The sequence below is a fragment of the Carassius carassius genome, chromosome 16 (genome assembly GCF_963082965.1).
Source record: "Carassius carassius chromosome 16, fCarCar2.1, whole genome shotgun sequence".
Classification (NCBI taxonomy): domain Eukaryota; kingdom Metazoa; phylum Chordata; class Actinopteri; order Cypriniformes; family Cyprinidae; genus Carassius; species Carassius carassius.
This window is the reverse complement of record NC_081770.1, coordinates 5662231-5675374: the sequence shown is the minus strand read 5'-3', so window position 1 is coordinate 5675374 and position 13144 is coordinate 5662231. Positions and strand designations below refer to the sequence as shown.

At 38.6% G+C, this 13144-nt stretch overlaps 2 protein-coding genes across 2 annotated transcripts; both read left to right on the top strand.

Moving 5' to 3' along the window:
- The first annotated feature begins 206 nt into the window (after window positions 1-206).
- Window positions 207-3766, top strand: ccdc51 (coiled-coil domain containing 51). Its single transcript, XM_059569065.1, has 4 exons — window positions 207-523; window positions 831-1195; window positions 1464-1628; window positions 2762-3766. The coding sequence occupies exons 2-4, from the start codon at window positions 875-877 to the stop codon at window positions 3539-3541; spliced, it is 1266 nt and encodes a 421-aa protein (XP_059425048.1). The 5' UTR covers window positions 207-523; window positions 831-874; the 3' UTR covers window positions 3542-3766.
- Window positions 3767-4022: 256 nt separating this feature from the next.
- LOC132159533 (DNA replication licensing factor mcm2-like) lies at window positions 4023-12457 on the top strand. The gene is made up of 16 exons (XM_059569078.1): window positions 4023-4139; window positions 4835-5019; window positions 6972-7144; window positions 7249-7521; window positions 7602-7821; window positions 7923-8130; window positions 8382-8516; window positions 9238-9429; window positions 9517-9610; window positions 9698-9948; window positions 10075-10201; window positions 10384-10496; window positions 10941-11183; window positions 11305-11487; window positions 11608-11763; window positions 11864-12457. The coding sequence occupies exons 1-16, from the start codon at window positions 4134-4136 to the stop codon at window positions 11972-11974; spliced, it is 2670 nt and encodes an 889-aa protein (XP_059425061.1). The 5' UTR covers window positions 4023-4133; the 3' UTR covers window positions 11975-12457.
- Window positions 12458-13144: the final 687 nt, after the last annotated feature.

Sequence of the window (13144 nt, the reverse complement as noted above, 5' to 3'; positions counted from 1 at the left end):
GTTAGTGGAAATGAACTGGTTCTAAAGATAATTTGATTCGTTTGAGTCAGCCTCACGGTTTTATTTTTAATTTTATAATCTCCTTACGTTTTTTTTAATTGTTGGTTAATGCCATTTTAAAAAATGTAATACACAGCCGAGGGATTTAAATGTTTTGCGAATCGGTTCGTTCGGACGGTTAGTGGAAATGAAATGGTTCAAAAGATAATTTGATTCGTTGAAGTTAATCTCACGGTTTTATTCTCCATTTTATAATCTCTTTGCTGTTTTTTGTTTTAAATGGTTGGTTTATGCAATTTTTAAAATGCTATAGACAGCCGAGAGATTTAAATGATTCGCAAATCAGTTCAATTGAATCATTAAAAAAGAATCTATCGAAAAGAGCACCCGCCGTCTGTGCCTGAAAGAAATGCTCTCTCTTGCGGCAGATTGACATTTAAGGGACTTTGACTGACATTTTAAATACTGTTCAGCCTGTAAACATCTGACCCGAGCAGAAACGGCACGAAACGGAGAAACGCTGGTATGATTTGTGTTGGTTCTTGTCCTGAAATTAATTCAGGAAATTAAAACATTGTTTACCGACATTATTGAACCATAGTATATAAAGTGTATTATTATAGAATTTACAATACTTTAGCTTTTACTACAGTAAACTGTAGTGTATTGCAGTATAATATACCCTATAGTTGTTACATTACCTCAGCAACTATAAAATTACCACATCAAATTAATTTAAGTACTTTACTATAGTATGGATCAAAAACACTATATATTTTCATGTGGGGATACCACCTCATGAAGTCTATACATTTTTATTACGTTTACAGGTTGCTTACTTGACATGTGTTGGCTCCACATATGAAGCTCTTCAATGAGGTTCAGAGGAAACCCTATGTTTCTGAACAGCCATGTCTCCACATGTCTCTACCGACAGCAGGTCTACGGCCCGGTCCAAAGGAACCTCCACAAAACTTATTGCACCCAGCAGCAAAGTCCAAAAGATGAGCCGAATAAAATGACCTCCATTAAAGAGCACACAGCATCTGTGTTAACGTACGCAGGAGAGCTCGGAAAGCAGTGGGGGCGAAATGCGGTGAAAACCACAAAAGTGAGCGTCAACTACTGGTGGGAGAGATATGAGGAGTTTGTCGGGCTAATTGAAGTCCGAGAGGCTCAGTCCAATGTCTCTGAGGTAAAGAAAACATGAAAGATGCACCTGCGTTTACCTTTAACCAAGTAATCAAATTGGTGACTCAATAAAATTGGAAAGTCTTCATGTAGAAACCTCAAATGATCTCACTGTGCTCAATCCAAATGAAATTTCGATTGGATTTCTTTCGAAAATGGATTCAAAAATAACTTTTGGTTTCATTCTAACTAACCCAATTATGGCATGTAAGCGAAGTCACATTAGGATTCATTTAAATGTCAGTATAATCTGAATTATGTTTTGCTGTTAGGCTGAGAAGGCCTTCATGATCGCCAGAGGGATCTTCAGAGAAGCTCACGCCAGCCTGGAGGCTCTTCAGGTTCGGCTGAAGGAAGTGAGGGACCGTTTGGACCGTGTGTCCCGTGAAGAGGCACATTACTTAGAGTTAGCCACACTGGAACACAAGTTACTGCAGGTGAGGTGGACCTAGTCATGTATACGTATATAGAACCAGGAGCCATATGGCCAAAAATGAACACAATCAAATTTTTCATATCAGTCGATATGGATAATTATTAAAATAAATTTCAAATCTTAATTTCTTTCAAGGTTAAAGGCAGATTTTTGCCCTCAAGTAAAAGTTCTAGAAACAGACAGTTAATTGTGGTTTTAAACTACTCTTTGTGATCGGAACTTGGAAAAAAAGTCAAGTTTTTTAATTCTTTACACTTTACCAGGCATTTTTCCTTAACAAAATAAATATCTTGAAAGAAAAAGAAAAATTCTTTGTTTCTACACGTTCTAAACTTCTAATCATGGAACAGCAATTAAACTTTTTTGCCTCTTAGAAATGCACATTTGACATTTAGATCATGATAACCACAGTTAAAACTACACACAAAATTTAGCTGTATGGTTTCTAGGTATCTGAATGAAAAATACATAAATTACATTTAGTATAAATGCACAAACGGTATAGCTTAAAAGGATACTCCACCCAAAAATTAGCATTTTGTCATTAATCACTTACCACCAAGTCGTTCCAAACCTGTAAAAGCTTTGTTCATCTTTGGAACACAATTTAAATATTTTGGATGAAAACCGGGAGGCTTGTGACTGTCCCATTAACTGCCAAGTAAATAACACCGTCAAGGTCCAGAAAAGTATGAAAGACATCATCAGAATAGTCCATCTGCCATCAGTGGTTCAACCTTAACGCTATGAAGTGACAAGAATACTTTATGTAAGGCGAAGAAAAAAAAAATTCAACAATTTGTCTGCTCTGTGTCTCTCCACATCACCATAGCGCCGTTTTGGAGAATATGAGATGAACGCAGGCAGTGTACGCTCTTCTGTGTCAGCCGCACAGCACCGATACGTTTTCTGTGTGTATTTATGCCTTGATTTGAATGAAAACAGCGCATCCGTGCAGCGCGGCTCAGCGGATAATCTCCAAAATAGCGCTACAGTGATGCGGATAGACACAGAGGAGACTTTTGGTGCATAACCACTGTATCAAACTCTTGTTATCTTTTAATCTAGGAATTTTTTATCACCATAATTATTGATATGAATTGCACAATTGCCAAAATTTTTTGTCATTTACAGGAAGAACGGCGTCTCAAAACGGCTTATGAGTATGCAGAAGGTGTCGAACGAGAGAAGTTTGCGCTCTTCTCTGCTGCCGTGCGAGGGAGCCACGAGAAAGAGAGGTCCAGGGCCGAACGCACCAAAAACTGGTCCATTATTGGTTCGGTGTTGGGCGCCCTCATTGGGGTGATGGGCTCCACTTATATAAACCGGGTACGTCTGCAGGAACTCAAGAGCTTGTTGCTGGAGGCCCAGAAGGGACCGGTGAGTCTTCAGGAAGCCATCAAGGTCCAAGCCAGCATGCACAAAGTGCAACAAGATGAACTCAGCAACCTTATTGACTCACTCAGGACGGCTTTGAAAGGCAGCGTAAAAGACGTGAAAGCAGCCAAACCAGCGTTTGTTCCACCAGCAACTGCCCTTGTCCCAGCTTCTGCATCTAGTGCTTCAGAAGAAGCGATTCAAGAGATTCTCCAACACAGCCAAAGAGCCCAAGGGCTCATTGAAAGCCTTAAACCGCAGCTGGAGCATCTGGAGGAGAATGTCGAGAAGGTTGAGACCGAGCTGCAGGCGGTCAAGACAACTCTACAGTCCCGTCCCGTGGAGAAGCCAGTCATTCAAACCCGAGACACGCAGCTCTTTGTATGCGATACAGAGACAGTCGTTCAAGGCCTCGGTCAAACTGAGAAAAGACTGGAGGCGCAGATCAACAAAACAAGTCTATACAATACTGTCCTGACATGTGCTGCGTTTGCTGTGACTGTGCCAGTTCTGTACCTACTTCTGAGAGGTACTTGAAAAGTATGCAGGCAGTGTGCACTTTAGGGGCCAGTTAATACACTAGAGAATCATGTAACTGAAGTTGTCCAAAATTGATTAAATATTGTGAATACTAAGTATTATTGTTTGTATGGATATTCTTCGTCTTCTACTGATTCTTAATTCATGCTAAAATATAATGTACTGTATTCTTAATTATTTCTACAAAGAACCCCCACTCATGTTTTCATTCATCTCATGTTTTTTTTTATTACGTTTTATTTTAAATATAGATCCATCTGAGGACATAGTTTGGCACTTATGTGACTCTTCATGGTAGAAACTGTTTTTATTTAAGATAAAATGCGAACCTTCACGCTTTAGTTTGGTGCTTTTCTTCTGTCAATCCTATTTTGCCCGCCCCTTTTCACGCGTCAATCCAATGAACCTTCAGCTCGGAACGACAGTGCTGCCACCTGACCAATCACGGTGCTCAGACGCGCTTTCTCAATACATATTCATAAGAGCTTCGCGCGCTTTGTGATCACGTGGAGCATTTCGCGCGAAAAGTCAGTCTTCCCGGGAGAAAATAGTCTACAGTCGAATCGCTGCTTAAGACAGACGTGAGAAGATGGCGGTGAGTGTATTTGTGTATATTATCTATGTATATGTAAATAAATCGTTTGGATGTAGTTCAGATGTGTTTTAAAGTATTTTACGTTGGTAGACATGAGCATGGCTCGTCTAACGTTAGTAGGATTATCTAATGAAGTTGAAATCTAATACACTAGATATTACAACACACGTGATACAATAAATATAAGTTCCCATTTACACATAGGTTGTGATTTTAATTCGATTTCTGTATATTTTTTTGTTACTGTAACATGTCAAATTATTTTGTTTATTCTAAAAAAAATTAAGAATTATATACATATGACGGAAACGTATGCTTTTACCTTCACTAATACTGACCTATGTCTTATATCCATAAAAATATATATAAAAAATATTGTCTGTTGAAGAGTTAAGTCAGCCCAAAATGTCCCACGTGGTTGAACTAATTTCTTTGTTGTGGTTCAACAATTGTTGCAATTTATAACTGACATGTCTTAAATTATATTATAGTAGTGCTTAAGTATTTAACATATTAGCTGACTGACAAATCTGTTTTTTCAAAAGTAATGATATTTATTTTCAGTGTTATTACCTCAAACCTGATGTAGTTACATGTATGTTACACCTATGTTACGACCTTTAGTCTTTCTCTTTCAGTTCTAGTGTAAAGGCTTCTGCTTTATCCAACACTAACATGATTTTGCTTCATAACAGGATTCATCAGAGTCGTTGCACATGGCCACCAGCCCCAGTCGTGGTTCACGGCGGGGAGACCTGACCTCCAGTCCCGGCAGAGACCTGCCCCCGTTTGAGGACGAGTCCGAGGGGATTCTGGGAGACATTATCCCTGATGAGGAGGACGGAGACGGAGAGGAGCTGATCGGAGATGGGATGGAGAGGTGAGAGGTTGTTTATTATATCAGGAACCTCCTGAAACCTGTCAAGAAACATGTCCAGGTCACTTTCCATCCCCCCAAAAATACAAAATCTATTGTATTTAGTCTAGCAACTATATCTGTGCCCTTAAACATTTCTTTTTTTATTATTATTCTGATGCAGTGATATAAAATATGAACAATTAAGTTTGTATCCAAATGTTTTTATGCAAATGTTGAGATTTTGCATTGAAACGCACAATTGCATTTCCAAACATCAGGCGTCCGAATTTAAGATGATATGATATTGACGGTGCTTATTATCGTATGTAGACTTTGTTGCATGTATTTACGTGCAAGTAATTTATTACGCAGGACAACAAGAGACACAATGGTTTCCCCCAGTTGCAACAACTTTTATTTTTATTATTGATACCTTGTGCTGGTTTCACAGGATGTGACAGTTTTGTTGTCTTGAATTCATAGGGAAAAAATTGTGCTTTCGTAAATGTTTTATGCTGTATTTTTAAAGTTAAATTCACAACTTTGGATGGAAACATGGCTAACAAGCTAACATTGCTACATTAGGGGTGTAGCAGTACACAAACATAACGGTTCGGTATGTACCTTGGTTTTGATGTCACAGTTCAGTATGGTTTCAGTACTGTAGCCTTTTTTTAAACCGTAAACAATGGTTTACCAGAAAAATTGCTCTATATATTATAATTAAAAATCTTAGCTTCTGCTCTAAACCATAGGGATCCTTTTTACATTACTATTAGGTTACATTTAACAGCTAAGCCCAAACTTAAATTCAATAACTATTTATTTGTAACTATAACAATCCACACTCAAAAAAAAAAAAAAGGTATACAAACAAGTAAAAAATATATATTTTTTATTAACTTATAACTTGTTTCATAGAATATTTATTTAAACATAAAATAATTAAGACGTCACTAACAGGTAGGGATGTAACGATTCACTCATCTCACAATTTGATTTATTCAAACATTTTTTTTAACAAAATGAGATTTAAGACAAAAAATAAAATTAAATGTGTCCTTTTATTATTGCCCGAACAAAATGCTGCACATTACTTTGTGAAATTGAAATAAAACACTATAATAATATAGTAATATAACACTTGTATATCATTGCTCTTTTGTTGGTTTCGATTGCTTCTATTGTCCTCATTTGTAAGTCGCTTTAGATAAAAGCTCCTGCTAAATAACAAAATGTAAATGTAAATAACAAAACTAAAGCCCCAAATCAAATAACACAAATAAAATAAAACTCGTTATTCTAGACATTATAACGAGAAAACAACTCTGTTTATATCAAGTCACGAGAAAAACTAAGTCGTGATAATGAAAAAACAAGAAGTAAAAAAAAATAATACATGGCCGCTTAGAACTTCCGTATTATACAGAGACGAGACGAAAAGAAAAAAATATCATCTAAACTTTTCTAAAGACAGTAAGAACCTCTCAGAAATACATTCATATAAACTCCAAAACCAAAATGAATCACGATTGTTTTAGCATCTCCACCGATTTGAATCATCACACATTTGCATCGATTTTCATCCAGCTCGCAGTTTATCATTACACTCTTAACAGGTAAAGTCAATATAATGAAGTGTAGTCTTACCAAAAAATGCTCTTCACTAGACTTAATTTCTCAATTACGTGAGGGGTGAGACGTTCATTCATGTATATTTCTCGTTAAAACTAGTTATAAAGAGGAAGGGGTGATAGCGCTCACTGCTGTTAGAACTGAGGCGTTATACAGCGAAATGTCTCACCACATCAAAGACCATTAATCAAAGGCATTTACTGTCTGAATTTCCTGAAAACATGGTATGATTTTTTTCAGTATGCATGCTTGCCGAACTGAAAGATCTGTCCTGAAAATCTTCGGTTGGAATACATGAACTGTTATATCCCTCATTTTTTCTACTGTAATTTTCACAGAGACTACCGTGCCATCCCAGAATTGGACCGTTATGAAGCCGAAGGTCTGGATGAGGATGAAGACTTCAGTGAACTCTCTCCCGGCGCTCGAGCAGAAGCAGAAGCGTCTATGAGACGACGCGACAGAGAACAGGGCCTTGGTATGGGCCGCATTGGACGCGGGCTTCTTTACGGTGAGTGTTTCAGTCATCAAAACATAGCCATACCACAAGCCACTCAAACAAATAACTGTTATTTCGTCATTCAAACCTGTTTTTTTTGGTTTTGTGATGAACAGACAGCGACGACGAGGATGACAAACGACCCACGAAGAGGCAGCGGGTTCTTGCGGAGAGGGCAGCCGATGGTGGCGCGATGGACGGCGAGGACGAAGAGATGATCGAAAGCATTGAGAACCTGGAGGACATGAAGGGCCACACGGTCAGGGAGTGGGTTTCAATGGCCGCCCCGCGACTGGAGATCTACCACCGCTTCAAGAACTTCCTGCGCACACATGTGGACGAGCATGGACACAATGTGTTTAAAGAGCGCATCAGCGACATGTGCAAAGGTGGGTGGCGGATGGTCATTTGGGAGCACTGTATTATTGATTTCGATGATTCTTGACTTGATATTTTGCGATCTCCACAGAAAATAAGGAGAGTTTGTTGGTGAACTATGAAGAGTTGGCATCCAGGGAGCACGTGCTGGCGTATTTTCTGCCGGAGGCTCCCGCTGAGATGCTTAAGATCTTTGACGAAGCTGCTAAAGAAGTGGTGCTGGGGATGTACCCCAAATACGATAGAATTGCACACGAAATCCACGTCCGTATCGGCAACCTGCCGCTGGTGGAAGAACTTCGATCGCTCAGGTACGAGCAACTCCTCGTCTTTTGGTTTTCCTAATACAATTCCTAATATTTTATTTATTTGCACTTTTATTTCTTACTATTTTTATTTATTTTTTCTCCAGACAGCTTCACCTGAACCAGTTAATCCGCACCAGCGGTGTGGTGACCTGCTGCACTGGAGTCCTGCCACAGCTCGGTATGGTGAAATACAACTGTAACAAGTGTAACTTCATCTTGGGACCCTTCTTCCAGTCCCAGAACCAGGAGGTGAAGCCAGGCTCCTGTCCCGAGTGTCAGTCGCTCGGTCCCTTTGAGATCAACATGGAGCAGGTGTGTGATGAAAACATTTCTAAAGGCTGTTCATCTATATTTATTTTATCTGATCCAAACAGAACTTACCAAGTGGTGATTAATCAACCTTTACATTGTCTTATTCAATAATGAGCTAATGTGTGTTTGAAGAAAGTTCTCTTTGCTTTATCTGCTTATGTAAATGTGCTCTCTCATTTGTTGCCATCGCAGCAGAAAGTAGCAGATTCTTTTTTTCTCCTGATGTTAATTGAGATTCTTCTCTTTCACAGACTGTGTACCAGAACTACCAGCGTATCACTATTCAGGAGAGTCCAGGCAAAGTGGCAGCGGGCCGCCTGCCTCGCTCCAAAGACGCCATCCTGCTGGCCGACTTGGTGGACACTTGCAAACCTGGAGACGAGATTGTGAGTCAACAGACCCTGATGAATACAATATTGATCAAATCCCTGTTAATGAACAAGCTTGAACTGCCCTGACAACAGTTTGGTGGCATCAGATGTAGCTTTGGATGAAGGTCACTATTAATAAACCTCTATAGCCTTTAAATGTTGATTTGTGTCTTAAATCATACTTAAAAGACTTTATATTCTATAAAATGAATCTAAAATTGGCATTACTGAACAATATTAACGTAAACGTAAATACAGTATGTCCTGAAATTTGGACTTGTAAATATTTAAAGTTATCAAAATGAGCCTTTTGTGTAATTTCCGTCATAATTATGTAATTTATTAGTAATATATAAAAGAAAATGCATTCCAAAAATATGTTAATATCCTATTTTTACTATGTAACATTTCAAATAATATTCCTATATATTTAAATTAAACTCTCCAAAAATGTGTTTAGCTTTTTGCTGGAGCTCATCTGACAGCTCCAATTATAAAATCTATTTGTTTTTGTTTTTCATTATATTATATTGCAAATAATACTTGAATATTATTAGGAACTTACAGGAATCTAGGACATTTATATCACTAACTATGTAAAATAATATTCAAGTAAAATACGTTTTGAATATGTGTGCATTTATATATATTCTATTTTTCTACTATGTAATAATGTAAATAATACTTTGATATATATTTGAATAAAATATAACCTCAAAATTTTATATTTTTACAGGAGCTCACAGGAATCTACCACAACAACTACGACGGCTCCCTCAACATGGCTAATGGCTTCCCGGTGTTTGCTACTTTAATCCTGGCCAATCACATCGCTCGTAAGGATGAGGGCGTGGCCGTGGCGGAGCTCACCGATGAAGACATCAAAGCCATCGTGGCTCTGTCCAAAGACGAGCGCATCGGAGAACGGGTGAGCAATGGTCACACATTACAGTTTTAGCTATAACTTCAAAGTGTATCAGAAAGTTTCTCCAGATTAATCTTAGCTTCCCTCCAGATTTTCGCAAGTATTGGGCCTTCTATCTATGGGCATGAGGACATCAAACGTGGGCTGGCGCTTGCTCTGTTTGGTGGCGAAGCCAAGAATCCAGGTATCCTTTTTACAGCTTATAATTTGCATGTTCTTTAAAGCCCTTCAGAGTCAAAGTTGCTCAATTGTCTTCTGGCTCCCTCAACAGGTGGCAAGCACAAGGTGCGTGGTGATATTAATGTTCTCCTATGTGGAGATCCAGGCACAGCCAAGTCCCAGTTCCTAAAATACATCGAGAAGGTTGCGAGTCGCGCAGTCTTCTCTACAGGTCAGGGAGCTTCCGCTGTGGGTCTGACGGCTTACGTGCAACGTCATCCCGTGACTCGAGAGTGGACGCTGGAGGCGGGAGCGTTAGTGCTGGCGGACCGAGGAGTCTGCCTCATTGACGAGTTTGATAAGGTGAGCTAGCATTAAAATTGGGACCAGTTTGTAGCATTTCTGATGCACTTTCACCAATTTTTGGACCAGCTTAGAGCAATTTTTAGTTGAGTACTTAAGTGAAATAGTTTTTTCTTCTTTATTTAGATGAACGATCAAGACAGGACCAGCATCCATGAAGCCATGGAGCAGCAGAGCATCTCCATTTCTAAAGCTGGGATCGTCACATCACTGCAGGCTCGCTGCACTGTCATCGCTGCCGCCAATCCTATTGGTGTGTTCTGGGAGCGTTTTAATGAAAGTTTAAATGAGGGTCATAACTTCAATTTTGCCATCGGCACTTGTTAATCTAAAATGCATTCGTGTTCTTAATTACTTTCTGCTGGACCAAAAGTTGCAGCAGTGTTTTTGGCAGCAAATAATTTTTTCTTAGGAAGGTTTTCTTTCTCTTAAAAGGTGGGCGTTACGACCCGTCTCTCACATTCTCTGAAAACGTGGACCTGACGGAGCCCATCATATCTCGATTTGACATTCTTTGCATCGTAAGAGACACCATTGATCCTGTGCAGGTAAGTCTGTTGACATCTTAAGGGTGTTCACAGTTTGCAAACTAAAATGTATTTAAAAATGTTTACTTTTTATGCATTTTGGCCATTCATTTACATGATGACAACAGCGTTTTGGGGGCCAGAAAAGTTTCAAAACTTCAAAGTGCAAGTTTTTGAGAACAATACTGTAGTCATCTCTGTGTAAACTACAAAAAAACTAATGTACTTGTATATTATATGTACATTGTATAGGTATGTGTGAAGTTTACTTCGCAATCGTTAGCAATTTTCGTGGATCCATGTGAACTGGGATCATTTTGATAAAATTTGTCACCTGTGTGCAAAAAAAATAAAAAATAAAATGTGAACCTTTCAATTTTTAGTACATTGTTGTTATGTAAACACCCATAACAGTAACTGCCCAAGCTTTGTCATTCGATTTACCCATAATTCTCTTTGGTTTAGGATGAAATGCTGGCTCGCTTTGTAGTGGGCAGCCACATCAAACATCACCCAAGCAACAAAGAAGGGGGCGTGGCCAGTCTAGAGGAGGTGGTGCTGCCAAACACCTTTGATGTCCCGCCCATTCCACAGGAGCTGCTCAAGAAGTACATCATGTACGCCAAAGAGCGGGTGCGACCCAAACTCAACCAGATGGACCAAGACAAGGTGGCCCGAATTTACAGCGACCTTCGAAAAGAGTCCATGGTAAGAGTCACATTTGAAGCCAAATGACGATTTTAAAAAGATCCACCAATTTTCAGGCCATTCTTCAATTATTCGTTAAATGCACGCAGAAACATCAGAGTAATCTTATGCTGTCTCGCAGGCTACAGGAAGTATCCCGATTACTGTGCGTCACATAGAGTCCATGATCCGCATGGCCGAAGCACACGCCCGCATGCATCTGCGGGATTACGTGCTGGAGGACGACGTGAACATGGCTATCCGTGTCATGCTAGAAAGCTTCATTGACACGCAAAAGTTCAGCGTGATGAGGAGCATGCGGAAGGTAAGCAAACTGATTATATCGATTCGACATTTGTGGTAACTGCAAGTCTTGTGACTCCATGGATTCTGTCCGATCCTGGTTACGTTGGTAACCGAACTCACATTTGTTGCATTTTTACAGACGTTTTCACAGTATCTGGCGTTCAGACGAGACAACAACGAGCTGCTGCTCTTTGTACTGAAGCAGCTGATTTCTGAGCAGGTTGCGTATCAGCGCAACCGTTACGGAGCCCAGCAGGACACCATCGAGATTCCTGAGAAAGATCTGGTGGACAAGGTAACTAATAGATGTTTAAATTGAAAAGTTCCCATGAGTACTGAAGTTGCATGTGTTATTTGCGAGTTTGTGTTGTAACACTATCTTTTTTTGTTTTCAGGCTCGACAGATTAACATCCACAACCTGTCTGCGTTTTACGACAGTGACTTGTTCCGCTCTAACAAATTCTCCCACGACGCCAAGAAAAAACTCATCGCACAGCGGTTCTAGGCATTCGTTCTGGATTTTTTTCACAAGCAGTTGCGTCAAATCTCTTGGACTTGTATATATTCTGTTATGAGGTTGTCAGACAAATCGTTATGTGGATTGAAAATTGTTTTTGGTCCTTTCATGAACTTGTTACCGTAGTCGTTACGGTTGTATTGATCTGCTTGGCTTATGCAGGCTGCATATGAAATGTCGTTCTTTAACTTTCTATAATGTTTTGCAGAAATACTGCATTTATTACATTTGTGATGTAAAATTTACTTTTGTACTGTAATGTTCTGAACAATAAATCTCAAGCTGTGTATGTAATTGACTGTTTTGAATAATCATAGTTGTGTAATCGATACTTCAAGCTTGTTAGCAACTGTGAAAAAAAATATTTAAAAGTAATTGCGACTATTTCACAATGAATTTTTCCCTTAGAATTGCATGTTTATGTCTTGTATGTGCAAGATATGAACTTAAAATTTTAACATTTTCTTAAAATCCTGAGTTGATGCAAATTTGACTTTTTTTATTTCAATTATGAATTGACGTCGCAAATTTGTTTCTTCAAAATTCTGAGTTCACATCTCAGTTCTATTTCTTTTTCTCAGAATTCTGAGTTTATATCTCCCAGTTTTTCCAGTTTACCTTGCATGAAAAAAAACGTAATTGTTAAATGTAAACTCGCTTACAAGTTAACAACTGTCAACTGAGGTTATAAACATGCAATTTTGAGCCTCTGAGAAAAATATAATTCTCAGATGATAGATTTATTTTTTAAATTCTGAATTTCATAAACACTATTTTGATTCTACTTCAAAATTCTGAGTTCACATCTCACAATTCTATTTCTTTTTCTCAGAATTCTAAGAGTTTACCTTGCGTGAAAAAAAAATGAAACGTGAATTTGCTTGTGAGAACTTTCAACGGTGAGGTTATTATAAACTTGCAATCCTGAGCATTTGAGAAAAATAATAATTGTGATTTATAAATGCGCCAGAACTTTAATGTTGAAGTTACTTTTATTTTCTTAGTTTTTGCGGAAACAAACTTCCAAAAGATACTGACATATACTGACAAGATACTTATTGCAAAAAAAAAAATCGTTTTACATCGCTAATAATCTACAGTGCATTTAATTACAATCTTGGTTGGTTATGCACTACGTGAAACTTTCGTTGTCGATCA